Below are 26,229 nucleotides of genomic sequence, written 5' to 3' on the forward strand. Positions count from 1 at the left end.
AGGTTCACCAACCTGACCGACACGGTGAAACCCTGTCTCTACTAAAAATACAAAAAGTAGCCAGGCATGGTGGCGCATAGTCCCAGGTACTCGGGAGGCTAAGGACACTGTACTCCAGCCTGGGTGACAAAACGAGAATCCGTCTCTAAATAGTAAATAAGAGTGTAGTTGTATTGCTGTGTAATAACTATTGCTATTATTGAAAATGTATGGCCAGGCATAGTAGCTAACCCTGTAATCCCAGCAATTTGGGATCACCTGAGGTCAGGAGTTTGAGACCAGCTTGGCCAATATGATGAAACACCATCTCTACTAAAAATATAAAAATTGGGGTCAGGCGTGGTAGCTCACATCTGTAATCCCAGCACTTTGGGAGGTCGAGGCAGGGGGATTGTTTGAGGTTAGGAGTTCAAGACCAGCCTGACCAACATGGTGAAACCCTGTCTCTACTAAAAATACAAAAATTAGCCAGGCATGGTGGCTAGTGCCTGTAATCCCAGCTACTCAGGAAACTGAGGCAGGAGAATCACTTGAACCTGGGAGATGGAGGTTGCAGTGAACCAAGATTGCACCTCTGCACTCCAGCCTAGGTGACAGAGACTTCGTCTCAATAAAAATTACATATATAAGCTGGGCACGGTGGCTCAAGCCTGTAATCCCAGCACTTTGGGAGGCCCAGACGGGTGGATCACGAGGTCAAGAGATCGAGACCATCCTGGTCAACATGATGAAACCCCGTCTCTCCTAAAAATACAAAAATTGGCTGGGCATGGTGGTGCGTGCCTGTAAGCCCAGCTAGTCAGGAGGCTGAGGCAGGAGAATTGCCTGAACCCAGGGGCGGAGGTTGCAGTGAGCAGAGATCGTGCCATTGCACTCCAGCCTGGGTAACAAGAGCGAAACTCCGTCTCAAAAAAAAAGAAAATTGATTCGACTGCAGGGAGCCCTCACCATGTTCCAGGCAGTGTCGGGTAGGGTCACTAGCCTCCCAGCATACAGAAGACACAGGCCTAGAGACGGTGATCTGCTTGCCCAAGGCCACACAGCCAGGTCAGCCTCCACTCTCATCACACACCCACCCACCTCCTTACCGTCTGCACCGCAGGCTCCTTGGCGATCCCACCACCATCCATCCAGCTGGTGCCCCCGCACCCAAGCAGCCAAGAGGATCCCATCCACATCTCATGCGTGGCCCCCGGGGACTTCCCGGGAGCTAACTTCACACTGTATCGAGGGGGGCAGGTGGTCCAGCTCCTGCAGGCCCCCATGAACCAGCGCGGAGTGACGTTCAACCTGAGTGGCGGCAGCAGTGAGGCTCCAGGGGGACCCTTCCACTGCCAGTATGGAGTGATAGGCGAGCACAACCAGCCCCAGCTGTCAGACCTCAGCGAGCCTGTGAACATCTCCTACCCAGGTAAGGTCCTCCTGTGGGATCTCACTGCCAGGAGCTTCATTTCCTCACATGGACCTCTTGTATGTACTGTTGGCTTGGAGGCCTTCCCAAAAAGAGCCAGGCTTATACCCTGCCAGGACTTACTCGTCTTTCCTTTTCCATATTCTCAGCCAGCCCAGAAGTGGATTTGTTGTTTTACTGAGCTGAAATCAGTTCACTAGGCTGACTTCAGGTATGGATAGATCCAGGTAGATCCAGGTGCTGAAAGCTGTCAAGAACCATTTGCCCCATCTCCACTCCACATTCTTCGCTCTTTTTTTTTGAGACGGAGTTTCGCTGTTGTTACCCGGACTGGAGTGCAATGGCACGATCTCGGCTCACCACAACCTCCGCCTCCTGGGTTCAAGCAATTCTCCTGCCTCAGCCTCCTGAGTAGCTGGGACTACAGGCGCGCACCACCATGCCCAGCTAATTTTTTGTATTTTTAGTAGAGACGGGGTTTCACCATGTTGACCAGGTTGGTCTCAATCTCTCGACCTTGTGATCCACCCGCCTCGGCCTCCCAAAGTGCTGGGATTACAGGCTTGAGCCACCGCGCCCGGCCGTTGGGGATGGGGTTTCACCTTGTTGACCAAGATGGTCTCTATCTCTTGACATCGTGATCCACCCGCCTCGGCCTCCCGAAGTGCTGGGATTATAGGCGTCAGCCACTGCGCCCGGCTGTTCTCTGTCTTATTGTCAGTCATTCCGTCTCCCTCCTAGTAGCAAAATTGGTGCTGCGATTCTTTCCATTTTGCAGATAAGGAAACTGAGGCACGGGAGCTACACCTTGTACACAGGTAAAAGGTAGCCAATCTGGAATGCCATTGTCTTCCAAAAACCACGAATTGTACCTCCGGGATACACTTACTTCCCCTCTTGGCCACATACTTTTTTGTTGTTTTTTTTTAATGAGACAAGGTTGTCCAGACTAGAGGGCAATGGCACAAACATAGCTCATTGCATCCTCAAATTCCTGGCCTCAATCGATCCTCCCACCTCAGCCTCCTGAGTAGCTGGGACTGTAAGTGTGCACCATCATGCCCAGGTGATTTTAAAAATTATTTTAGAGATGAGGATCTCAAGATGTTGACCAGGGCCAGACATAGTGGCTTATGACCCCAGCACTTTGGGAGGCCGAGGTAGGTGGATAACCTGAGGTCAGGAGTGTGAGACCAGCCTGGCCAACATGGTGAAACCCCGTCTCTACTAAAAATACGAAAATTAGTCAGGTGTGGTGGCATGCATGTATAATCCCAGCTACTGGGGAGGCTGAGGCAGGAGTATCGTTTCAAACCAAGAGGTGAAGGTTACAGTCAGCCAAGATGGTGCCTCTCCACTCCAGCCTGGGCAACACAGCAAGACTCCTATCTTAAAGAAAAAGGCTGAGGCCGGGTGCGGTGGCTCACGCCTGTAGTCCAAGCACTTTGGAGGCCAAGGCAGGCGGATCACCTGAGGCCAAGAGTTCAAGACCAGCCTGACCAACATGGTGAAACCCTGTCTTAAAAAAAAAGAAAAAGGCTAGGCACAGTGGCTCACGCCTGTAATCCCAGCACTTTGGGAGACCGAGGCGGGCAGATCATGAGGTCAAGAGATCAAGACCATCCTGGCCAACATGGTAAAACCCCGTCTCTACTAAAAAAATTTAAAAATTAGCTGGACGTGGTAGCATGCACCTGTAGTCCCAGCTACTTGGGAGGCTGAGGCAGGAGAATCGCTTTCACTGGGGAGGCGGAGGTTGCACTGAGCCGCAATCACACTACTGCACTCCAGCCTGGCACCTGGCGACAACACAAGACTCTGTCTCAAAAAAAAAAAAAAAAAAAGATGTTGCCCAGGCTAGTCTTAAACTCAGCCTCAAGTGATCCTCCCACCTTGGCCTCCAGAGTAGCTAGGATTACAGATTCGAGCTACCATGCCCAGCACCAGCCATATAACATATTTGAGCAATTACTATGCACCAGGCACTGTCCTTGGCCTGCCTTCCTGGAGCTGACATTCTAGGTGGGTGAGGACAGATGATAAACATGAAATCCAATATGTATTCAACCTGCCAGCAGGACACCAGATAAAACACCTGGGTGAGGATGTCATTTGAAGTAGAGTAGGGCAACTGGCCCCCTGTTGTAATGGTCAGCACTCTGGACTCTGAAGTAGAATAGAGCAATCAGGGAAGCCCTCTCTGAGGAGGTGGCATCTGAGCAAAGAACTGAATGATGAGTAGGAGCCAATCCCGTGGATATCCAGGGTGTGTGCTGCAGGCGGAGGATACAGGCTGTGCAAAGGTCCTGAGGATGGAGCTTCCCCGGTGTGTCTGAGAAGCCCAGTATGGCTGTAGGATGGTGAACAAGGGGGAAAATGGGGAGAGGCAGGCCAGGGAGGCCACTGGGAGGATCAAGGGGGGCCTTGTAGACCACAGCAAGGTTTAACTTTTCATCCGAGTGAGATGGGAGCCTTGGCAGGGTTGAAGTCCTCTTCTGGTCTTTAAGTGAGGAGTCTGGGCATGGGTTACGGGTCAAGAATTAGAAGGGAGGAGCCCTCGGTGGCCTTCTGTGTCACCATCAGTCACAGCTTTCCTGGCCAGGTGTACAGTGGCTCACGCCTGTAAGCCCAGGACTTTGGGAGGCTGAGGAGGGAGGATTGCTTGAGCCAAGGAGTTCAAGATTAGCCTAGGCAACATAGTGAGACCCTGTCTCCAAGGAAAAAAAAAGAATTACTTACTGTATTTTATTTATTTAGAGAGGGAGTCACACTCTGTTGTCTAGGCTGGAGTGCAATGGCATGATCTCAGCTCAAGTAACCTCTGCCCACTGGATTCAAGCAATTCTCCTGTCATCCTCCCACGTCACTGGGATCACAGGCCTACACTGCCATGCCTGGCTAATTTTGTATTTTTGGTACAGATGGGGTTTCAGCATGTTGGTCAGGCTGGTCTCAAACTCTTGACCTCAAGTGATCCACCTGCCTTAGCCTTCCAAAGTGCTGGAATTACAGGTGTGAGCCACAGCACCTGGTCCATTTTAAATTTTGGGGGATCTTGCTCTGTTGACCAGGCTAGAGTGCAGTGGTTCAATCACAACTCACTGCAGCCTCCACTTCCTGGGTTCCATCAGTCCTCCCCTCTCAGCCTCCCTAATAGCTGGGACTGCAGCCATGCACAACGATGCCTGGCCGATATTTCTGTTTTTTTGTTTTGTTTTGTTTTGTTTGTTTTTTTTGAGATGGAGTTTCGCTCTTGTTACCCAGGCTGGAGTGCAATGGCGCGATCCTCGCTCACCGCAACCTCCGCCTCCTGGGTTCAGGCAATTCTCCTGCCTCAGCCTCCTGAGTAGCTGGGATTACAGGCACGCACCACTGTGCCCAGCTAATTTTTTGTATTTTTAGTAGAGACGGGGTTTCACCATGTTGACCAGGATGGTCTCAATCTCTTGACCTCGTGATCCACCCACCTCGGCCTCCCAAAGTTCTGGATTACAGGCGTGAGCCACCGCGCCTGGCCTGATATTTCTATTTTTTATAAAGACAGAGTCTCACTACGTTGTCCAGATTGGTGTAGAACCCAGCTCAAGTGATCCTGCCACGCAGCTTCCCAGAGTACTGGAATTACAGGCATGAACCACCGCACCTGACTCTCCACCAACTTTTTTCTTTGAGACTGAATCTTGCTCTGTTGTTCAGGATGGAGTGCAGTGGTTCGATCTTGGCTCACTCCACCTCCAGGGTTCAAGTGATTCTCCTGCCTCGGCCTCCCGAGTAGCTGGGATTACAGGTGTGTGCCACCATGCCCAGCTAATTTTTGTATTTTAGTAGAGATGGGGTTTCACCATGTTGGCCAGGCTGGTCTGAAACTCCTGACCTCAGGTGATCTGCTCACCTCAGCCTCCCAAACTACTGGAATTACAGGCATGAGCCACTGTGCCTGGCTCCTCCACATTTTTTTTTAATTAGCGGGGTTTGTTGGCATGTGCCAGTAGGCTGATGCAGGAGGATCACTTAAGCCGGGGATGTAGAGGATATAGTGAGCCGTGATCGCACCACTGCACTCCAGCCTGGGTGACAGAGTGAGACCCTGTATGTAAAAAAAAAATTTTTTGGAGTGCAGTGGCATAATCTTGGCTCACTACAACCTCCACCTCTGAGGCTTAAAGGATTTTCCTGCCTCAGCTTCCTGATTAGCTGAGACTACAGGCCACCATGCTTGGCTAATTTTTTTTTTTTTTTTTGAGACGGAGTTTCGCTCTTGTTACCCAGGCTGGAGTGCAATGGCGCAATCTCAGCTCACCACAACCTCCGCCTCCTGGGTTCAGGCAATTCTCCCGCCTCAGCCTCCTGAGTAGCTGGGATTACAGGCACGCGCCACTATGCCCAGCTAATTTTTTGTATTTTTAGTAGAGACGGGGTTTCACCATGTTGACCAGGATGGTCTCGAACTCCTGACCTCGTGATCCACCCACCTCGGCCTCCCAAAGTGCTGGGATTACAGGCGTGAGCCACCGCGCCCGGCCGCTAATTTTTTTTTTTTTTATGGCTCTTTTCAGTTTATTGCGTGAAGGAGTTACACTAGTCCAAGTTAAAAGTGGACCCCAAATGGTTACATTATACAAGCTTGTATAATTGAGGTTTTTAAACTTGTGACAAGGGACAGACGGGAAATTCTCCTCATTGCAAGGAAATCCTCACTTGAGCTTCAGTGAGCCGAGCACTTAAAACCCATGAACCTTCAGCCGATTGTCCTTAGCCAGTCCAGTCTCTACGAGGAACTGGCGTATGTGACTGCGTGGTCACCCTGTAGCTGAATTCCTTCTCCACATTCTGGACGCTCAGTTACAATACCATTACAGGCAAACTTAAACGCCTTCACTGGTTTCTTTTTATCGTAATCATCAGCGATCACTTGGACGGTAGTAAGGGTCTTCCTGCCATTTCTCTGTTGACTTATTATGTGGATATAATCCTCAGTGCCAGCAGGAAGCAGGTCATCACCCTTACCTGCACCAGCAAAGAGGTTGAAAGAATGGAGGTTCTACATAGTGGACATACCATACTTCCTTCTCCTCGGTGGAAACGGACTGCGGAAGGCGGCGGCGGCGGGAGAAGAAGGGCAGGGGGTTGGAACGTCGGGAAGCGAGGGGGCTCGAGGGGGAGGCTGCTGAGTCCTCGGCAGCGGCTCAGTGACTGGGCTAATTCTGTTTGTTTGTTTTTGAGATGGAGTCTCGCTCTGTCACCAGGCTGGAGTGCAGTGGTGCAATCTTGGCTCACTGCAAACTTCGACTCCCTGATTCAAGTGGTTCTCCTGCCTCGGCATCTCATGGCTGGAATTATAGACACACGCCACCACACCCAGCTAAATTTTGTATTTTTAGTAGAGACGGGATTTTACCATGTTGGCCAGGACGGTCTCAAACTTCTGACCTTGTGATCCACCCGCTTTAGCCTCCCAAAGTGCTAGGATTACAGGCGTAAGTCACCATGCTCAGCCCCTAAATTTTGTATTTTTAGTAGAGATGGGGTTTCACCATGTTTGCCAGGCTGGTCTTGAACTCCTGACCTCAAGTGATCCATCCGCCCACCTTGGCTTCCCAAAGTGCTGGAATTACAGGCATGAGCTACCGTGCCTGGCCAAAAAAATTTTTAAAAGAACTTTCTCAGGCTGGGCCTAGTGGCTCATGCCTGTAATCCCAGCACTTTGGGAGGCCGAGGTGGGCAGATCACAAGGTCAGGAGATCAAGACCATCCTGGCTAATACAGTGAAGTGAAACCCTGTCTAAAAAAATCAAAAATAAAATAAAAAGAACTTTCTCACTGCAATAAAGAATCTTGGGCCAGGCACAGTGGCTCATGTCTGTAATCCCAACACTTTGGGAGGCTAAGGCAGGTTGATCATGAGGTCAAGAGATCAAGACCATCCTCACCAACATGGTGAAACCCCATCTCTACTAAAAACACAAAAGTCAGCTGGGTGCATGGCTCACACCTGTAGTCCCAGCTACTCAGGAAGCTGAGGCAGGAGAATTGCTTCCACCCAGGAAGTGGAGGTTGCAGTGAGCCAAGATCGCACCACTGCACTCCGGCATGGAGACAGAGTGAGACTCCATCTCAAAAAAAAAAAAGTATCTTGTTGCCAGTCAGGGCCTCCGTGCGGTGATGACAGAGCAGTTCTCTGTCCTTCCATGCTGCTGGCTCCATCAACGGCCCCTTCTCTCACCTTGGCCTTGTGGTCTTGGAGTGGGAGCTGACAACACCCCTTCTGCCCCAGACGAATCAGTGAACAAGGCCTGACATTGTGAGAATACCAAGCGCCTGTCTTCTTCCCGCTCCTGGCTTAGCTCCTGGCCTCCCCTGGGGAGTCGGGGTATCTCCTCTTTCTCCAGGAAGGGGAAGCCGAGGCCTTTGCTGAGAAGGTGACTCTGGAACTGCCACTCCCATGCCTGTGTGGCTGGCTTCTGGGTGGATCTCAGGGTCTACCGTTGGGCTAGGGGTGGATGTCATCTGACCACTGGCACCCAGACTGCAAGTAATGAAAAACCTGACTCAAACTGGCTCTACTAACAAGAGGGGATTTGTTAGTTCACTGAGCTGAAGTCAGTTTACATGGCTGACTTCAGATATGGCTGGATGTAGGTGACGAAAAATGACAGCATTTGTCCTCTCAGCTCCTCTTTTTTCTGTCTTATTCTCATGTAGTTTCTCCCCTACATGGTGGGAAGATTGTGCCCTGCAGCTTCAGATAGATATTCTTTTTTTTTTTGAAACATAGTTTGGCTCTGTCACCTAGACTGCAGTGCAGTGGAGCAATCTCGGCTCACCGCAACCTCCGCCTCTCAGGTTCAAGCAATTCTCCTGCCTCAGCCTCCTGGGCAGCTGGGACTACAGGCACATGCCACCACACCCGGCTAATTTTTTGTATTTTTAGTAGAGACGGGGTTTCACCATGTTAGCCAGGATGGTCTCTATCTCCTGACCTTGTGATCTGCCTGCCTCGGCCTCCCAAAGTGCTGGGATTACGGGCGTGACTCACTGAGTCCCACCAATTATTTATATTTATATTTTTAATAGAGATGGAATTTCCGTGTACTGGCTAGGCTGGTCTTGAGCTCCTGCTCTCAAGTGATACCCCCCACCCCCACCCAGCCTCCCAAAGTGTTGGGATAACAGGCATGAATCACCACACCTGGCCTAAGGTATCTATCCTAGGAATGCAATGCTAGCCTGACAAGTAAACTTTCCCAGTGGTCCTGCCAAAGTCCCAGAGTTAGCTCTACTGGGGTTACACGCTCATCCTGACCCAATCACAATAGCCAGGAGGAGGGGATATACTAATTGGCCAGACACAAAGTTTGCTAAATCTCCTGGGTCCAAACTGCATTTATGTTCCTTGTTGGCGGTTATGGGGTAAGGGCTAGCTACGCAAAGGTAACCTGGAGAGATGACACTGACCTCCGTACTCTCCTTTCTGATTTTTCTCCAGTGCCCACATGGATCTTGGCGCTCTCCCTGAGCCTGGCTGGTGCCCTCCTCCTCCTCACTGGGCTGGTGGCTGTTGCCCTCTTGGTCAGAAAAGGTAACAGCATGCAAAGAAAGCGTGGCATGGCCTAGGCCAGGTGGGGTGGTTCACACCTGTATTCCCAGTACTTTGGGAGGCTGAGGCAGTGGATCACCTGAGGTTGGGAGTTCGAGATCAGCCTGACAAACACGGAGAAACCCCGTCTCTACTAAAAATACAAAATTAGCTGGGCATGGTAGCATGTGCCTGTAATCCCAGCTACTCGGGAAGCTGAGGCAGGAGAATCACTTGAACCCAGGAGGTGGAGGTTGCAGTGAGCTGAGATCTCACCATTGCACTCTAGCCTGGGCAACAAGAGCAAAAATTTTGCCTAAAAACACACACACACACACACACACACACACACACACACACACGGCATACCAGTTGCCAGGTTCAACTTCTGGAACGTGAAAATGTGCTTACATTCATACACTTACACCATTTTGTTTTCAGGTTCAGTAATTTGTCCATTACACCCATTTTTAAATTATTTATTCATTTATATTTTTTAGATGAAGTCTCGCTCTGTCACACAGGCTGGAGTGCAGTGGCGCGATCTCGGCTCACCGCAACCTCCACCTTCAAGGTTCAGGCAATTCTCCTGTCTCAGCCTCCCGAGTAGCTGGGACTACTGGCATGCACCACCACGCCCAGCTAATTTTTGTACTTTTAGTAGAGATGGGGTTTCACCATGCTGACCAGGCTAGTCTCGAACTCCTGACCTCAGGTGATTTGCCTGCCTCGGCTTCCCAAAGTGCTAGGAATACAGGCATGAGCCAGTGTCTGGCCTTAAAATTTTTTATGTGGAGACTCACTCTGTCACCCAAGCTAGAGTACAATGGTAGGATCATAGCTCACTACATCATTGACCTCCTGGGCTCAAGCAGTTCTCCTGCCTCAGCCTCCCAAGTAGCTGGGACCACAGGTACATGCCACCACACCCAGCTAATTATTTATTTATTTATTTTTAATTTTTTTACAGATAGGGTCTTGCTGTGTTACCCAGGCTGGGCAACTCCTGGGCTCAAGCAATCCTCCCACCTCAGCCTCCTGAAAGTGCTGGGACCACAGGCGTACACCACCACACCTAGCTAATTTTTATTTATTTATTTATTTTTCTTTTTTAAGATGGGGTTTCACCATGTTGGTCAGGCTGGTCTTGAACTCCCGACCTCAGGTGATCCACCCATCTTGGCCTCCAAAGTGCTTGGATTACAGGCGTAAGCCACCATGCCCGACCCTAGCTAATTTTTAAAAAATATTTTTTTATTGAAATAGGGTCTTGCTATGTTGCCCAGGCTGGTCTTGAACTCCTGGGCTCAAGTGATCCTTCTGCCTCAGCCTCCTAAAATGCTGGGTTTACAGGCATGTGCCACCATGCCCAGCCAAACTATATATATGTGTGTGTGTGTATATACACACATATGTAATATGAACATATATACATATATGTGTGTGTGTGTATAAGTATATATATATATTTGTTTGTTTTTTGGAGACAGTGTCTTGCTCTGTGTCACCCAGGCTGAAGTATAGTGGGGCAATCTTGCTCTGTGTCACCCAGGCTGAAGTATAGTGGGGCAGTCTTGGCTCACTGCAACCACAACCTCCACCTCCCAGGTTCAAGTGATTCCCCTTCCTCAGCTTCCTGAGTAGTTGGGACTACAGGAATGTGTCACCACACCTGGCTAATTTTTGTACTTTTAGTAGAGGTGGGGTTTCACTATGTTGGCCAGGCCGGTCTCGAACTCCTGACGTCATGATCTACCTGCCTCCACCTCCCAAAGTGCTGAGATTACAGGTGTGAGCCACTGCACCCGGCCTGAAATTAATATTTTTAAAGAAAACCAATTTTACACGCTTGCCCCTTGTTTGATGTTTTTACTGACACCTATTACTCTTGTAATTGAAAAGGAAATTTTTATTTTTATTTTTTTTCTTATATAACAAACTTGCACATGTAAAAAAAAAGAAATGTTTTAATTTGCAGTACCTTTGGGGAAAAAATTAAATGTTTGCAGCAGTTCTTGTGATGGGTGCAAATTTGCTTGAGGAGAGGCAAATTTGGGTTGCAAATGAACGGAGTGGGTTTATAAATCTGAGGCCTTGCCATGCACCTGGCTCACACCTGTAATCCAAGCACTTTGAGAGGACGAGGCAGGCAGATCATGAGGTCAGGAGTTCCAGACCAGCCTGGCGAAACCCCATCTCTACTAAAAATACAGAAATTAGCTGGGTGTTGTGGTGCACACCTATAGTCCCAGGTACTTGGGAGGGTGAGGCAGGAGAATCGAGTGAACCTGGGAGGTGGAGGTTGCAGTGACAGACCAAGACTCCATCTAAAAAAAGAGGAAAAAAGAAAGACATCTGAGGCCTTTCAGGCCAGGTGTGGTGGCTCACGCCTGTGATCCCAGCACTTTGGAAGGCTGAGGCGGGTGGGTCACTTGAGGTCAGGACTGCAAGACCAGTCTGGCCAACATGGCAAAACCCTGTCTCCAGTAAAAGTACAAAAATTTGCCAGGCGTGATGCTTTGTGTTTATAATCCCAGCTACTTGGGAGGCTGACTCAGGAGAATCGCTTAAATCCAGGGGGCAGAGGTTGCAGTGAGCCAAGATCTTGCCGCTGCGCTCCAGCCTGGGTGACAGAGTGAGACTGTCTCAAAAAACAAAAAACCCAGACATTGCCAGATGCAATTAGGACCAAAATCTAACACATGCGCTTTTCTTTTTTGTTCCAGTTAAACTCAAAAATTTACAGAAGAAAAGGTGAGACCATCCCTGGAGACCTTCTGAGTGTGGTTTGGGGACAGAAGGACACTTCCCTGGCAGAGCAGGCACTCCACGCCCCCCTTAAACAGCACCTCTTGGTGGCCATGCTGCATAATAGGAACAGGTGCCATGTATTCAGTGCTACTGTGTGCTGCAGGACTGTGCTAGGACTCTGAAGCTGGAGCTCCTTATCCTCATGGCAACCCTGGAAACAGGCACCGTGAATAGCCCCATTTTACAGATGAGAGGACTGAGGCTCAGTATTTGGTCACAGAGTGATCAGTTTGCCCAGGGAGAGGCCCTTCCCCACACCCCTTTACCTCCAGCTGCCAGAAAACGGTCATAGTCACTCTAGATACCCACAGTCAATTTCTGATGAATGTCCCTGGGGTTGTGTGGTGCCCAGTGACACTGTAGGCAGTGGCCCAGGTTCTTGGGTGCCAGGATGTCCTGACTGGTTCCGGCCTTAGTATCTCTCCTCTGAAAGTGCCTTCTCTCTTCTTCACCCTGCTGCCTGGTAGTGCAGATCTGCTCTGGGGATCGAATCCATCTTCACCTGGCTGTGGGCCACCTACCCAAGATAATTTTTATTATTGTTACTATTTTTAGACAGAGTCTTGGTCTGTCACACAGGCTAGAGTGCAGTGGTGCGATCTTGGCTCATGAAACCTCTGCCTCCCAAGTTCAAGCAATTCTTCAGCCTCAGCCTCCCGAGTAGCTGAGATTACAGGTGCCTGCCACTGTGCTCAGCTAATTTTTTTTTTTTTTTTTGAGACAGAGTCTTGCTCTGTCACCAGGCTGGAGTGTAATGGCACCATCTCAGCTCACTGCAACCTCTGCCTCCTGGGTTCAAGTGATTCTCCTGCCTCAGCCTCCTGAGTAGCTGGGACTGCAGGCACATGCCACCACACCCAGCTAATTTTTCTGTAGTTTTAGTAGGGGTTTCACCATGTTGGCCAGGATGGGCTCGATCTCTCGACCTCATGATCTGCCTGCCTCAGCCTCCCAAGGTGCTAGGATTATAGGCATGAGCCACCGTGCCTGGCTAAGTTTTCTATTTTTATTAAAGACAGGGTTTCACCATCTTGGCCAGGCTGGTCTTGAACTCCTGACCTTGTGATCCACCCGCCTTGGCCTCCCAAAGTGCTAGGATTACAGGCATGAGCCACCACACTCAGTGACAATTTTTTTTTTAGATGGACTCTCGCTCTGTTGCCCAGGCTGGAGTACAGTGGCACTATCTTGGCTTACTGCAACCTCTGCCTCCTGGGTTCAAGCAATTCTCCTGCCTCAGCCTCCTGAGTAGCTGGGACTACAGGCACATGACACCACACCTGAGTAATTTTTGTATTTTTAGTAGAGACAGGGTTTCACCATGTTGTCCAGGCTGGTCTCGAACTCCTAACCTCAAGTGACCCACCTGCCTTGGCCTCCCAAATTGCTGGGATTACAGGCGTGAGCCACTGCGCAGGACCCAAGAGAATTTTCTTGTTTTTTTCTTGCCCTGGCCAAGGGGTGGTCCCACAGTGTGGCAGCTCCAGATACCAGGATGTCACTGCTTTCCTTGAGGAAGACCAGTGGGTGGGGAGCAAAGGCGATGTTTTAGGTGTGGTCTGGGGCCAGGGATTTCCCAGTCAAGCCTCCTGACTCAAGGGGCAGCCCTGGCCTCTGTCACTTCCTCCTGAATTCCTTTGCAGAGATGGAGAATCCTGCTGGGCCCAGATTAACTTCGACACCACAGGTGTGTACCTCCACACTCTTGACCCTGGTGGGGACAGGATTATACCTCCAAATGCCATCAGGCCTCATCACATGCCAATCAAACTTCTTCTGTGACTGCTTATTCTCTTGAGGGTCAAAACACACCCTCGTCACCTCTTCTCCTGGGTTCTCACCTTCTCTCCTTTGACTTAACCTAAAGGTCACCTCCTCTGGGAAGCCTTCCCTGACCCCTAGACAGGGTCTGTGGCTGCACTTGCATGACCCTAGAACCCACCATTCTTCCTACCCTTTGGTAGAAATACAGTTAGGCTGACTTAGTGGCTCACCCTGTAATCCTAGTACTTTGGGAGGCCAAGGTGGGAGGATCGCTGGAGCCCAGGAGTTTGAGACAAGCTTGGGCAACATGGCATGATGGAAATCCTGTCTCTACAAAAACTTATTATTATGATTATTTTCTTAGTAGAGACGGGGTTTCACCATGTTGACCAGGATGGTCTCGCTCTCTTGACCTCGTGATCCACCCGCCTCGGCCTCCCAAAGTGCTGGGATTACAGGCTTGAGCCACCGTGCCCGGCCCAAAAAATTCTATAACATTAGCCAGGTGTCGTGGTGCAAGCTGTCACTGTAACACCAGCTACTCTGTGAGACCCTGTCTCAAAAAGGAAGAAAGAAACAAAGATCGAACAGAATTAAGTGATCATTGGGTGCTCATTTCCTCTGCTGGATGGATGGCCAGCTCCATGGGGAAAGGACCATGTTTATATCGGGGACTCCTGGGCCCCACTTGCCTTCCAGAACATGTCATTCTTCCAGCTTCCCCAAGGGGGAGAAAGGCAGCCAATCTGTCATGTAGGATGCTCTCTTGAAGGCACCCCAAGCAGAGAAATGTATTCTCTATTTTATTCCTGGTCCAACATACTGAGCACTTACTATGTGCTAAGATCTGGGAGGGTCCTGTCATAACTAAGACAGATGTGCACTCTGCCCACAAGCCCATTCTCCAATGGGAAACACCTCATAGTGACACCAGACTATCTGGTCCCCAGAGGAAGTGATGCTTTTTTTTTTTTTTTTTTTTTTTTTTTTGAGATGGAGTCTTGTTCTGTCGCCCAGGCTGGAGTGCAATGGCGCGATTTCAGCTCACCGCAACCTTCCATTCCTGGGTTCAATCGATTCTCCTGCCGCAGCCTCCCAACTAGCTGGGATTACAGGCACACATCACCATGCCTGGCTAATTTTTGCATTTTTCGTAGAAGCGAGGTTTCACCATGTTGGCCAGGCTGGTCTCAATTTCCTGACTTCATGTGATCCACCCGTGCAGCCTCCCAAAGTTCTAGGATTACAGGCATGAGCCAACTCGCCTGGCCTTTTTTTTGAGACAGAGTCTTGCTCTGTCACCCAGAGAGGAGTGCAGTGGCACAATCATCGTTGACTGCAGCCTTGACCTCCTAGGACCAAGTGATCCTCCTCTCTCAGCCTCCTGAGTAGCTGGGACCACAGGCACACACCACCACACTCAGCTAATTTAAAAAAATTTTTTTAATTCCCTCCTTGGCCTTCCAAAGCATTGGGATTACAGGTGTGAGCCACCTCACCTGTCTAGAAGCGATGATTAGGCAGAGACCTACAAGAATGGGTGATGGAGTCCCGGCATGGTGGCTCACACCTGTAATCCCAACACTTTGGGAGGCTGAGGTAGGCAGATCTCTTGAGACCAGGAGTTTGAGACCAGCCTGGTCAACATGATGAAACCCCGTCTCTACTAAATGTACAAAAATTAGCTGGTCATGGTAGCTTATGCCTGTGATCTCAGCTATTGGGATGCCAAGGCAGGAGAATCGCTTGAACCCAGGAAACTGAGGTTGCAGTGAGCCGACCTTGCGCCCTTGCACTCCAGCCTGGGCGACAGTGGGAGACTCCTTCCCAAAAACAAGAAAAAAATGGGTGATGGAGCAATTGGAGGAGATCGGGGTGGGGAGGAGGTGGAGGAGCTGGCAGGTGCTCCTTCTGGAAGGCCTGAGTTGAGATAAGACACCCATTTTCCCAAGGCCATGAGAGATCCCCTTAGGAAGGCTTTGTGTAGAAGGACATGGTTCAGTTGGGTTTTTTGTTGTTGTTGTTGTTGTTGTTGTTTTTGAGGCATAGTTTCACTCTTGTTGCCCAGGCTGGAGTGCAAAGGTGCAATCTCAGCTCACCACAACCTCTGCCTCCTGGGTTCAAGTGATTCTTCTGCCTCAGCCTCCCTAGTAGCTGGGACTAAAGGCATGCGCCATCGTGCCTGGCTGATTTTGTATTTTTAGTGGAGATGGGGTTTTTCCATGTTGGTCAGGCTGGTCTCAAACTCCCAGCCTCAGGTGATCTACCCACCTTGGCCTCCCAAAGTGCTGGGATTACAGGCGTGAGTCACCACACCTGGCTGACGTGGTTTAGTTTGCAGCTGTGAACAGTTCACCATACAGAATGGGTTGGAAGGTTGCCAGAGAGGATGCCGGGAGATGTACCCCAGTTGCTTCCCTGTGGGCTGGGGGGAGGCATGGGGACAGCAGGGAGCAGGGAAGTTACAACTGGTCCCCAGTGCTGGGTTTTCTTTCTTTCTGTTTCAGACATGTCCTTCGATAACTCCCTGTTTACCATCTCCCCGGTGAGTGGTTTTTTGTCTTGGAAGCAGTTTTCTGCTGACCGTCCTACCTGGATGGGTGGGACGGGCTCAGGGGGCACCGGGAGGCTAAGTTGACCTGCCATCTCTGAGCTGTGGGGAGCTGGGAAAAGCCCAGAATCACTGAACAGGAACTCATTAGTGAACCAAGAGTTGGCTCTGAAAAATCCCCAGGGGAGTGGGCATTGAAGGTGGCAACCTTGTTGGGCTGTCATGTGGCCGCAGGCAGGCCCCTCGGGTTATGTCCTGGCCTGGCCCATGCTGCTTTTGGTCTCAGTTGTGACAGCCCCTCAGAATGGTGACAGAGGATTCAGGGTGACCTGGTGGCCTCTCTGAGGTTCTTCATGGAGCCTCGTGGCAATCCAATGCATGGTATGGTCAGTCCCCTCTAGGTATAAAGAAAAGCCTGAAGTTGTGGGGCACACTGGCTCATGCCTGCAGCCCCAATACTTTGGGAGGCCAAGGTGGGTAGATCACGAGTAGATTCAAGACTAGCCCGGCCAACATGGTGAAACCCCGTCTCTACTGAAAATACAAAGCTTAGCCAGTCTTGGTGTGCACATCTGTAATCCTAGCTGCTTAGGAAGCTGAGGCAGGAGAATTGCTTGAACCTCCAGGAGGCGGAGGTTGCAGTGAGTGAGCAGAGATCACACTGCTACACTCCAGCATGGGCGACAGAGTGAGACTCTGTCTCAGAAAAATAAATAAATACAAATTTAAAACTACAAATGCCTAGGCTACCCCATAATGCAGCTGTGCAGAGTCCCATGGACCTAGGTTTAAATGCAGCCCTGACACTGTATGACATTGGGAAACAATACCCATCAAAAGCAGAGAGGGGGATTTTTTTTTCTTTTTTTTTAAAGATGAGGTTTCACCATGATGGCCAGGCTGGTCTTGAACTCCTGACCTCAGGTGATCCACCCACCTTGGCCTCCCAAAGTGCTAGAATTACAGGCATGAGCCACCGCGCCCGGCTTTTTTTTTTTTTTTTTTTTTTTTTTTTGAGACAGAGTCTCGCTCTGTCACCTGGGCTGGAATGCAGTGGAGTGATCTTGGCTCACACAACCTCCGCCTCACAGTTTCAAGCAATTCTCCTGCCTCAGCCTCCTTGGTAGCCGGGATTACAGGCACATGCCACCACACCCAATTGATTTTTTTATTTTTAGTAGAGACGGGTTTCACCATGTTGGTCAAACTGGTCTCGAACTTTTGACTTCAGATGATCCACCCACTTTAGCCTCCCAAAGTGCTGGGATTACAGGCGTGAGCCACCATGCTGGCTGCCTGCAGAAGCTGGTTTATACAGGAGATCAGGAAAATCTGAGATGGGTGACAAGCAGGAAGTGGGGAAGATTTGGGATGTTTGATCCAGGCTGAGGACACATTTTTGGCACAGCCTAGTAGACTGGGGTGGAGTGAGGAGTCCAAGGGGGCACGTGGAGAACTTTGACTTTTCCCCTTTTGAGCTGGGAGCCAAGCAGCGTTCCCAGTATAGGAGGGAGGGGACCGGATTCAGGTGCACACAGGCGCCCTCTGGTGGCTTCTACAGGAAGGACAGATTTGGGGAAAAGGGATTGGGGAAGGCAGGAGCCTGGAGACTGAAGAGCAGGTTTCTGTGCGGGACCAAGCATGCATCGAGGGGTTGGTGGTTTAGTCCATGGAGTTCGAAGAAGCGATTAGATGCGGCTTAGGGTAGATACAGGGGATAGAAAACGCAGGGCTGGTTTTTGATTGATGAGTGGGCCAAGGGAGCAGAGGGAGGCCAAGGTGGGCAAGGCTTGGAGGGTCAGGAGGGCGGAGTCGGCCGCTGCAGCCTGTGGTGCCTGGGAGCAGATGGAGAGGGGAGACTGCAGTTCCAGAGAGAGGTCAGTTCTAGAGATAGACTAGGAGTGCCTGGGATACAGATGGTGGGAAGGAAAGGGGCTTGGCACGGGCCTGTGCAGCCCTCTGAGGTCTCCTCCGCTTCCAGAATAAATCCTGAGGCCATAAAAACCCGGCAAGCAGGGCACGATCTAAACCTTTCCATGAGATCTACACCGCTCAGAACACCAGCCTGGTGATGCCCCCTTTGCACTTTTTGAGGTAGTTTGTTTTTATTGTTTGTTTGAGATGGAGTATTTCTCTGTCACCCGGGCTTGAGTGCAGTGGCATGATCTTGTCTGAATGCAACCTCTCCCTCCTGGGTTCAAGCGATTCTTCTGCCTCAGCTTCCCGAGTAGCTGGGATTACAGGCGCCTGACACCACGCCCGGCTAATTTATGTATTTTTAGTAGAGATGGGGTTTCACCATGCTGGCCAGACTGGTCTCAAACTCCCGACCTGAGGTGATCCGTCCACCTCAGCCTCCCAAAGTGCTGGGATTTCAGGAGTGAGGCACTGTGCCAGGCCTTTTCTTTCTTTCCTTTCTTTCTTTCTTTCTTTCTTTCTTTCTTTCTTTCTTTCTTTCTTTCTTTCTTTCTCTCTCTCTCTCTCTCTCTCTCTCTCTCTCTCTCTCTCTTTTCTTTCCTTTCTTTCTTTTTTTTTTCTTAAATTAAGGGCCGGGTGTGGTGGCCCTTGCCTGTAATCCCAGCACTTTAAGAGGCCAAGGTGGGAGGTAGAGTCTGCAGTGAGCTACAATTGCATCACTGCACTCCAGCCTGGGCGACAGAGAAAGACTGTCTCAAACAAGCAAAAAATTTCAATATGGAAAACATTCCTGTGTCAAAATATACACTAAAATTTTCTTACTGAGCCACACTTCATCCATTGGAATTTCTTTCTACAGACATACAGGCAACCGCTGTTTGCAGCTACACGTGGCAAATACACACAGAGGTGGATCTATACCTTCACCCACCACATCCATCAGTTTTTTTTGTTTTTGAGACATGGTCTTGCTCTGTCTCCCAGGCTGGAGGGCAGTGGCACCATCATACCTTGCTGTAGCCTTGATCACCTGGGCTCAAGAGATCCTCCAGTCTCAGCCTCCCGAGTAGCCGGGACCACAGGCATGCACCACCACCACCATGCCCGGCTAATTTTTTTTTGTTTTTAAATTTAATTTTATTAATTATTATTTTTTTTAGATGGGGTTTCACCATGTTGGTCAGGCTCATCTTGAACTCCCGACCTCAGGTGGTCCGCCCACCTTGGCCTCCAAAGTGCTTGGATTACAGGCGTGAGCCACCACGCCCGGCCATTTTTTTTTTGAGACAGAGTCTTGCTCTGTCACTCAGGCTGAAGTACAAATGGCATGTTCTCAGTTCACTGCGACCTCTGCCTCTCAGGTTCAAACCATTCACCGGCTAATCTCAAACTCCTGACCTCAGGTAATCCGCCCGACTCAGCCTCCCAAAGTGTCGGGATTACAGCATGAGCCACCTCGCCCAGCCAATTTTTTTATTTTTTGAGACATAGTTTTGCTCTTTTGACCAGGCTGGAATGCAGTGGCACGATCTCGGCTCACTGCAACCTCCACCTCCTGGGTTCAAGTGATTCTCGTGCCTCAGCTTCCCAAGTAGCTGGGATTACAGGTGTCTGCCACACTGCCCTGCTAATTTTTTGTTTAGTAGAGATGGGGTTTCACTAGTTTACAACACCAGGCTGGTCTCGAACTCCTGACCTCAGGTGATCCACCTGCCTTGGCCTCCCAAAGTGCTGGGATTACAGGCGTGAGCCACCACACCCAGCTCTATTTAATTTTTTGAGACAGAATTTCGTCCTTTTACCCAGGCTGGAGTAAAGGGTGGCATGATCTCGGCTCACTGCAACCTTCGCCCCCAGGGTTCAAGCGATTCTTCTGCCTCAGCCTCCCAGGTAGCTGGGATAATAGGTGCCTGCCAACATGCCTGGTTATTTTTTATTATTATTATTTTTAGTATAGACGGGGTTCACTATGTTGGTCAGCCTGGTCTCAAACTCCCTATCTGAGTCCACCCACCTTGGTTTCCCAAAGTGCTGTTATTACAGGTATAAACTACCACGCTGGGCCTCTCTTTTTTCCTTTTTTTCTTTTTAGTTTTTCTTCGTTTGCATGTCACATGACATCTCTTTTTTCAAAGACAAATTTTACTGTGTTGCCCAGACTGGGGCGCAGTGGTGCGATCTTGGCTTGGTGCAACCTCTGCCTCCTGGGTTCAAGCATTTCTCATGCTTCAGGCTCCTGAGTAGCTGGGATTACAGGCAAATGCCACTGTGATGCCCAATGCCCGGCTAATTTTCTTTTATTATTTTTTTGGAGACGGAGTATCACAGTTGTCACTCAGGCTGGAGTACAGTGGCACAATCTTGACTCACTGTAGTCTCCACCTTCCAGTTGAAGCAATTCTCTCCTCTGAGCCTTCCAAGTAGCTGGGATTATAGGCATCTGACACACCTGGCTAAGTTTTGTATTTTTAGTAGATAACGGGGTTTCACCATTTTGACCTGGCTGGTTTTGAACTCCTGACCTTATGTGATCCACCTGCTTTGGCCTCCAAAAATACCGGGATTATAGGTGTGAGCCACTACACCTTGCCTAATTTTTGTATTTTTTAAAGTAGAGACGGGGTTTCACCAAGTTGGTCAGGCTGGTCTCAAACTCCTGACCTCAAGTGATCTGCCTGCCTCAGCCTCCCAGAGTGCTGGGGTTACAGGCGTGAATCACTGCACCCAGCCCAGGAATTTATCATCTTCCCAAACTTCTCCCCTTGAAATACCCATTCCCCATTCTCCCTCCCCCAGCCCCTGGCACCCACGATTCTCCTGTCTCTGTGGATTTGCCTATTCTGGACATCTCATAGAAATGAGATCATAGGCTAGGCACAGTGGCTCATGCCTGTAATCCCAGCACTTTGGGAGGCTGAGGTGGGTGGATCACTTGAAATCAGGAGTTGGAGACCAGCCTGGCTGACATGGTAAAACCCCGTCTCTGCTAAAAATACAAAAATTAGCTGGGCATGGTGGTGGGTGCCTGTAATCCCTGATATTCAGGAGGCTGAGGCACAAGAATTGCTTAAAGCCAGGAGCATGAAGGTTGCAGTGAGCCGAGATGGTGCCACTGCACTCCAGCCTGGGCAGGACGAAGCGGGCAGATCACCTCAGGTCAGGAGTTCAAGACCAGCCTGACCAACATGGAGAAACCCCATCTCTACTCAAAATACAAAATTAGCTGGGTGTGGTGGTGCATGCCTGTAATCCCAGCTACTCAGGAGGCTGAGGCATGAGAATTACTTGAACCCAGGAGGTGAAGGTTGCAGTGAGCTGAGATTGTGCCATTGCACTCCAGCCTGGGCAACAAGTGTGAAACTCTATCTCAAAAAACAAAACAGAAAGAGAGAGAGAGAGAAGACAGAGAGAGAGAGAGAAAGATTGAGAGAGAGAGAGAGAAAGATTACATGATATTTTTCCTTTTGTAACTGGCCTGTTTCACTGAGCTCGATGTCCTCAAGGCTCACCCATGGAATAGCCTGTGTCAGAATGTCCTTCCTTTTTAAGCCTGAATCATAGTCTATGGTGTGTTGATCCATTCATCTGTTGGTGGACACTTGGGTTGTCTCCACCTTTTGGCTGTTGTGCAGAACCCTGCCGCGACCATGGGTTTGCAGATTTCTTTTGGAGGCTCTGCTTTCACTTCTAGTTCCCTTTCCAAGCCTTACACAGCGTTGCCGTCGGCTGAAATGATAAGGCAGCAGCTGGCCTGTGTCTGGCTTTCCCTGTTACCTTGTGAGGGCCTGATAATGCAGTTTTATAACACCCTTTGAGGTGGGATCGACTATTTCCTTTTTATAAACAAGGACGCTGAGGCTGATAATGGGCCTAGAGTCACCCAGCTTGGGAGGGACAGGATTGTGAGTGGAACCCCCATCCTGCTGTCAGCTGACTGGCCCCAGTTCTAGCAAGTTCTAGACCCTGACTAGGATCAGGGTCAGGAGCCTCAAGGCAGAGGAGGAATTAGACCTTTGAGGCATGTTTTGCCCAGAATGGAAGGAGAGGAGGAGATAATAGTATTCATATATTCATCATTTATTTATTTATTGAGACAGAGTCCCACTCTGTTGCCCAGGCTGGACTGCAGTGGCAGGGTCTTGGCTCACTGCAACCTTCACCTCCCGGATTCAAGTGATTCTCCTACCTCAGCATCCTGAGTAGCTGGAATTATAGGCATGTACTACCACACCTGGCTAATTTTTGTATTTTTCTTTTCTTTTTGCTTTTGTTTGAGACAGAATCTTGCACTTATCACCCAGGCTGGAGTACACTGATGTGATCTTGGCTCACTGCAACCTCCGCCTCCTGGGTTCAAGCAATTTTCCTGCCTCAACCTCCCAAGTAGCTGGGATTGCAGGTGCCTATCACCACACCTGGCTAATTTTTGTATTTTATTTATTTATTTATTATTATTTTTTAAATAAGATGGGGTTTCACCCTGATAGCCAGGCTGGTCTTGAACTCCTGACCTCAGGTGATCCACCCACCTCGGCCTCCCAAAGTGCTAGGATTACAGGCGTGAGCCACTGTGCCTGGCCCCAATTTTTGTATTTTAATAGAGATGGGGTTTCGCCATGTTGGCCAGGCTGGTCTTGAACTCCTGACCTTGTGATCTGCCCACCTCAGCCTCTCAAAGTGCTGGGATTACAGGTGTGAGCCACTGCCCCTGGCCAATTTTTGTATTTTTCTTAGAGTTTGGCTTTCACTGTGTTGGTCAGGCTGGTCTCGAACTCCTCACCTCAGGTGACCCACCTGCCTTTTGCCTCCCAAAGTGCTGGGATTACAGGTGTGAGTCACCGAGCCCAACAGAGGAGATGATACTGATGGTTGTGTTCACTTAGCAAAGAAGCGCTTAACAACCTGCCATTCGGTTTATCAGTGTTCCTCCTCTAAGCCTCACAGCAGCCCCAGGAAGTGGCGAATTCTCCCCATTTTGCAGAAGGAGAAACTGAGGCCTAGAGGAGTTAAGCCACTCACGTGAGGTTATAGTGTTATGAAGTGATGGAACTGGGGTTTGAATCCAGGCTCTCTGGTCCCCAATTTAGCAGAGAGGAAGGCAGGAGATGGGAAGACAAGGACAGGTAGGTGTGGGTGGGGGCGGGATGAGATGAGACTTGCTGGCCTGGCAGTCTTGGCTCAGAACATAGAGAATCTCTAGATCCTGAAACCCCAAATCACCTGCTTCTCTGTGTCTTCTTCCATGGACAAAGAAAATGATGCCAGAAGACCCAGCCAACTTGGATGATCACGCAGGCACCAGCGCCACCCCTGGCAACTCCAGGACCCGGAAGAGGCCCACTTCCACATCCTCCTCACCTGAGCCCCCTGAGTTCAGCACTTTCCGGGCCTGCCAGTGAGGCTGAGGACTGGGGGTTCCCTCCGTCTCCAGGCATTCGGGGCCTGACGTCCCTCCAGCCACTTCTGGGGTGTGTGTGGGGGGCTCTGTTGGCTGCTTTCTCAGGGAATTAGACAGGAAATGAAGGGGAACCCTGGCCTTAGGATTTTCATCACAGAGGAGAGGGAGAGAGGGCACAGGCATGGGCCTGGCACTGGACAGGCAACAAGAAGTCCCCCCTCGACCTTCAGCTCCTCAGGACCACCAGAGAAGGAGACATCAGGACCCCTTCTGATCCCACCTGGGACATAAGGGGTCCCAGGTCTCTGCACACCCCTGGAGTTCCTCCCTTCCCCGCTGGGTTTTTGAGCATAGGGTGCCCTTGGGTGTGTTGAGTGTGTCTGCCTGCTGACTTGCCTAAGTTATAAATTATAACACGTGTCAAGGTGTTCCCAGGCCTCTATAGAGTGGAATCCTTCAAACTGGGGACCTCTGGATCCCATGGCTGGATGGCTGGGGGGGTGAGACGTACCTGAGTTCACTGCATTTGAAGCACCCCCCAAGGGCAGTCAGCGTGGTGTATGCGGAGGTTCCTGGTGGTGTGGGGAGTGCAGCGGTGCCAGGCCGGGGTCTTTGCAACGGTCCTTGAATTAGGGGGTTTAGCAGGTGGAATGATGGGCACGTAGGGGCAGAGGGGTATGAGGAATGAAGACCCCTCGAAGTGGCTCACAACTATAATCCCAGCACTTTGGGAGGCTGAGGCGGACAGACCACTTGAGGTCGGGCGTTTGAGACCATCCTGGCCAACATGCTGAAACCCCATCTCTACTACAATACAACAACAAAAGTTAGCTGGGCATGGTGGTGCTCGCCTGTAGCCCCAGCTATTCGGGAGGCTGAGGCAGGGGAATTGAACCGGGAGGCAGAGGTTGCAGTGAGCTGAGATCGCAGCACTGCACTACAGCCTGGCCGCAGGGCGAGGCTTTGTTTTTTTAAAAAAGGAAGGAGGCGTAAATGAGGTTTCGGGGAGAGTTAAAGCTGGGGTGCTGGGAGGTGGCCCAAAAGGGATGGGGCCACCGAAAGTGAGGGGGGATGCAGAGAGACACAGGGGTTTGTGTTGCGGGAGAGGGTGCCAGCGCCGGGCTGGGCTGGACTTAGCATCTTTGGAGGAACGGCTCAGAGAGGAGGGGGTCAAGGATATCTTGTGCGAAAGGAGTTAAACTTTAAGGATGGGCCGGGCATGGTGGGAATCACGCCTGTAATCCAACACTTTGGAGGCGAAGGCTGGCGGATCACCTGAGGTCGGGATTCAACACCAGCCTGACCAACATGGTGAAACCCCGTCTTTATTTAAAAAAAAAATTTTTTTTAATAAAAAAAATAAAAAAACTTTAAGGATGAAGAAGGGAGTGTGGGGGGCAGAGATGATAAGGAAGGAAGGAGGGGCGGTCGAAAGACGGGAAGAGGTCCTTTCAACCAGGCTTAGATTGCGCTAGGAGGCGGAGGCCCTTCGGAAACGGTCGATGTCGGGGAGACCAGGAGGCGGGGCCACAGAGTGGGGGCGTGCCCCGAGTGCTGACCACGCCTCCCCCCCAAGCCCGTTCCCAGAGCGGGGCGCCTCACAAAGCGAGTCCGGTCGGGAGGGCGCGGGCAGGTACGGGGCATCGTAGCGGCCGGGCCCCGCCTCCCTGCGGGCTGCCTCACAAAGCCGGGCGGGCCCGGGGGGCGGAGCCCGGTGTCAGGGGCGTGTCCAGGTTGGGGCCGGGAAGCCGCATCACAAAGGGCGGCCGTTCATGCGGGGCGGGGTCCAGGGCGGGGTTCAGGGCGTGTCCGTGCGACGGAGCAAAGCCTCTCCGTCTCCGCGTCTCCGCGCCCCCGCGCCGCCTTACCCAACGCGGCCGTTAAGGAGGCGCGGGCTTGGGGGCGGGGCCCGGGTCTCCGACGGGCGTGTCCGCCAGCCCGAGCACCGCCCCGACGCACACTCCTGCCCCTCTGTTCCGGGCGGCGGAGCCACCTCACAAAGCGGCGACCGTTCTCGCGGGGCGGGGCGGTCCCGCTCCCTGGCGCGCGCTCGCGCGCTCGCTCGCTCCCCGCGCCCAGGGTGGCCGGCAGGGGGCGCAGCACCACGCGGCCGGGCTGCGGCAGCGGTGGCGGCGGCGGCAGCGAGGCGGAGCGTGGCCGGCAGGCGGCGCTGCCCGGCTCGGCCTCGGCCTCGGCCTGCACGGCGGCGGCGGCGGCGGCGGCGGCGGCGACCTGGGCCCGGGCGCAGCGGCGACGGCGGGGCCTGGAGCCGGATCTAAGATGGCAGCGGCGGCGACGGCGGCGGTGGGGCCGGGCGCGGGCGGCGCGGGGGTGGCGGGTCCGGGCGGCGCGGGGCCCTGCGCGGCCGTGTCCGTGTTCCCCGGCGCCCGCCTCCTCACCATCGGCGACGCGAACGGCGAGATCCAGCGGCACGCGGAACAGCAGGCGCTGCGCCTCGAGGTGCGCGCCGGCCCGGACGCGGCGGGCATCGCCCTCTACAGCCGTGAGTGCGGGGCCCCGGGGCGGGTGCAGGGCCGGGGTGCGCACGAGGCCGGCTCGGGGCGGGGGCCGGCAGGGAGGGGCCCGGGGCCCTGGCGTGGGGTCCCAGGGGCCGAGCCCGTGGCCGGCAGGGAGGGCGCGTGGAGGGCGGGTGCCAGAGATCAGACAGAGAAAAGAGGGCGTGCGTGGTGGCCGGAGGGGCGAGGTACCCGGAGTGAGCAGGGAAGCGGGAAATGGGGAGTGAGGGGCCTGAGATTTGAGAGGGGAGGGTGGGCAGGAAGTGGGGGGCCCTGAGTGGAAGG

At 51.6% G+C, this 26,229-nt stretch overlaps 2 protein-coding genes and 1 pseudogene across 5 annotated transcripts in view; 2 read left to right on the forward strand and 1 right to left on the reverse strand.

Moving 5' to 3' along the window:
• The window catches only part of C22H19orf38 (chromosome 22 C19orf38 homolog), a 37,941-nt gene extending 14,084 nt beyond the window's left edge, over positions 1 to 23,857 (forward strand). For all 3 annotated transcript variants that reach the window (XM_002761741.6, XM_035287496.3, XM_008987263.4), the window contains exons 3-8: positions 1,103 to 1,411; positions 8,898 to 8,990; positions 11,714 to 11,741; positions 13,442 to 13,485; positions 16,070 to 16,107; positions 23,283 to 23,857. In XM_002761741.6, coding sequence (XP_002761787.1) covers positions 1,103 to 1,411; positions 8,898 to 8,990; positions 11,714 to 11,741; positions 13,442 to 13,485; positions 16,070 to 16,107; positions 23,283 to 23,429 — 659 coding nt within the window. In that variant the 3' untranslated portion in view covers positions 23,430 to 23,857. The remainder of the gene's footprint in view (positions 1 to 1,102; positions 1,412 to 8,897; positions 8,991 to 11,713; positions 11,742 to 13,441; positions 13,486 to 16,069; positions 16,108 to 23,282) is intronic.
• On the reverse strand, positions 5,940 to 6,467 carry LOC108589513 (eukaryotic translation initiation factor 1 pseudogene; annotated as a pseudogene).
• A 1,740-nt stretch (positions 23,858 to 25,597) lies between the features above and the next one.
• The window catches only part of CARM1 (coactivator associated arginine methyltransferase 1), a 51,431-nt gene continuing 50,799 nt past the window's right edge, over positions 25,598 to 26,229 (forward strand). For both annotated transcript variants that reach the window (XM_035287429.3, XM_035287430.3), the window contains exon 1: positions 25,598 to 25,931. In XM_035287429.3, coding sequence (XP_035143320.1) covers positions 25,709 to 25,931 — 223 coding nt within the window. In that variant the 5' untranslated portion in view covers positions 25,598 to 25,708. The remainder of the gene's footprint in view (positions 25,932 to 26,229) is intronic.

Source organism: Callithrix jacchus, chromosome 22 (genome assembly GCF_049354715.1).
Source record: "Callithrix jacchus isolate 240 chromosome 22, calJac240_pri, whole genome shotgun sequence".
Classification (NCBI taxonomy): Eukaryota; Metazoa; Chordata; class Mammalia; order Primates; family Cebidae; genus Callithrix; species Callithrix jacchus.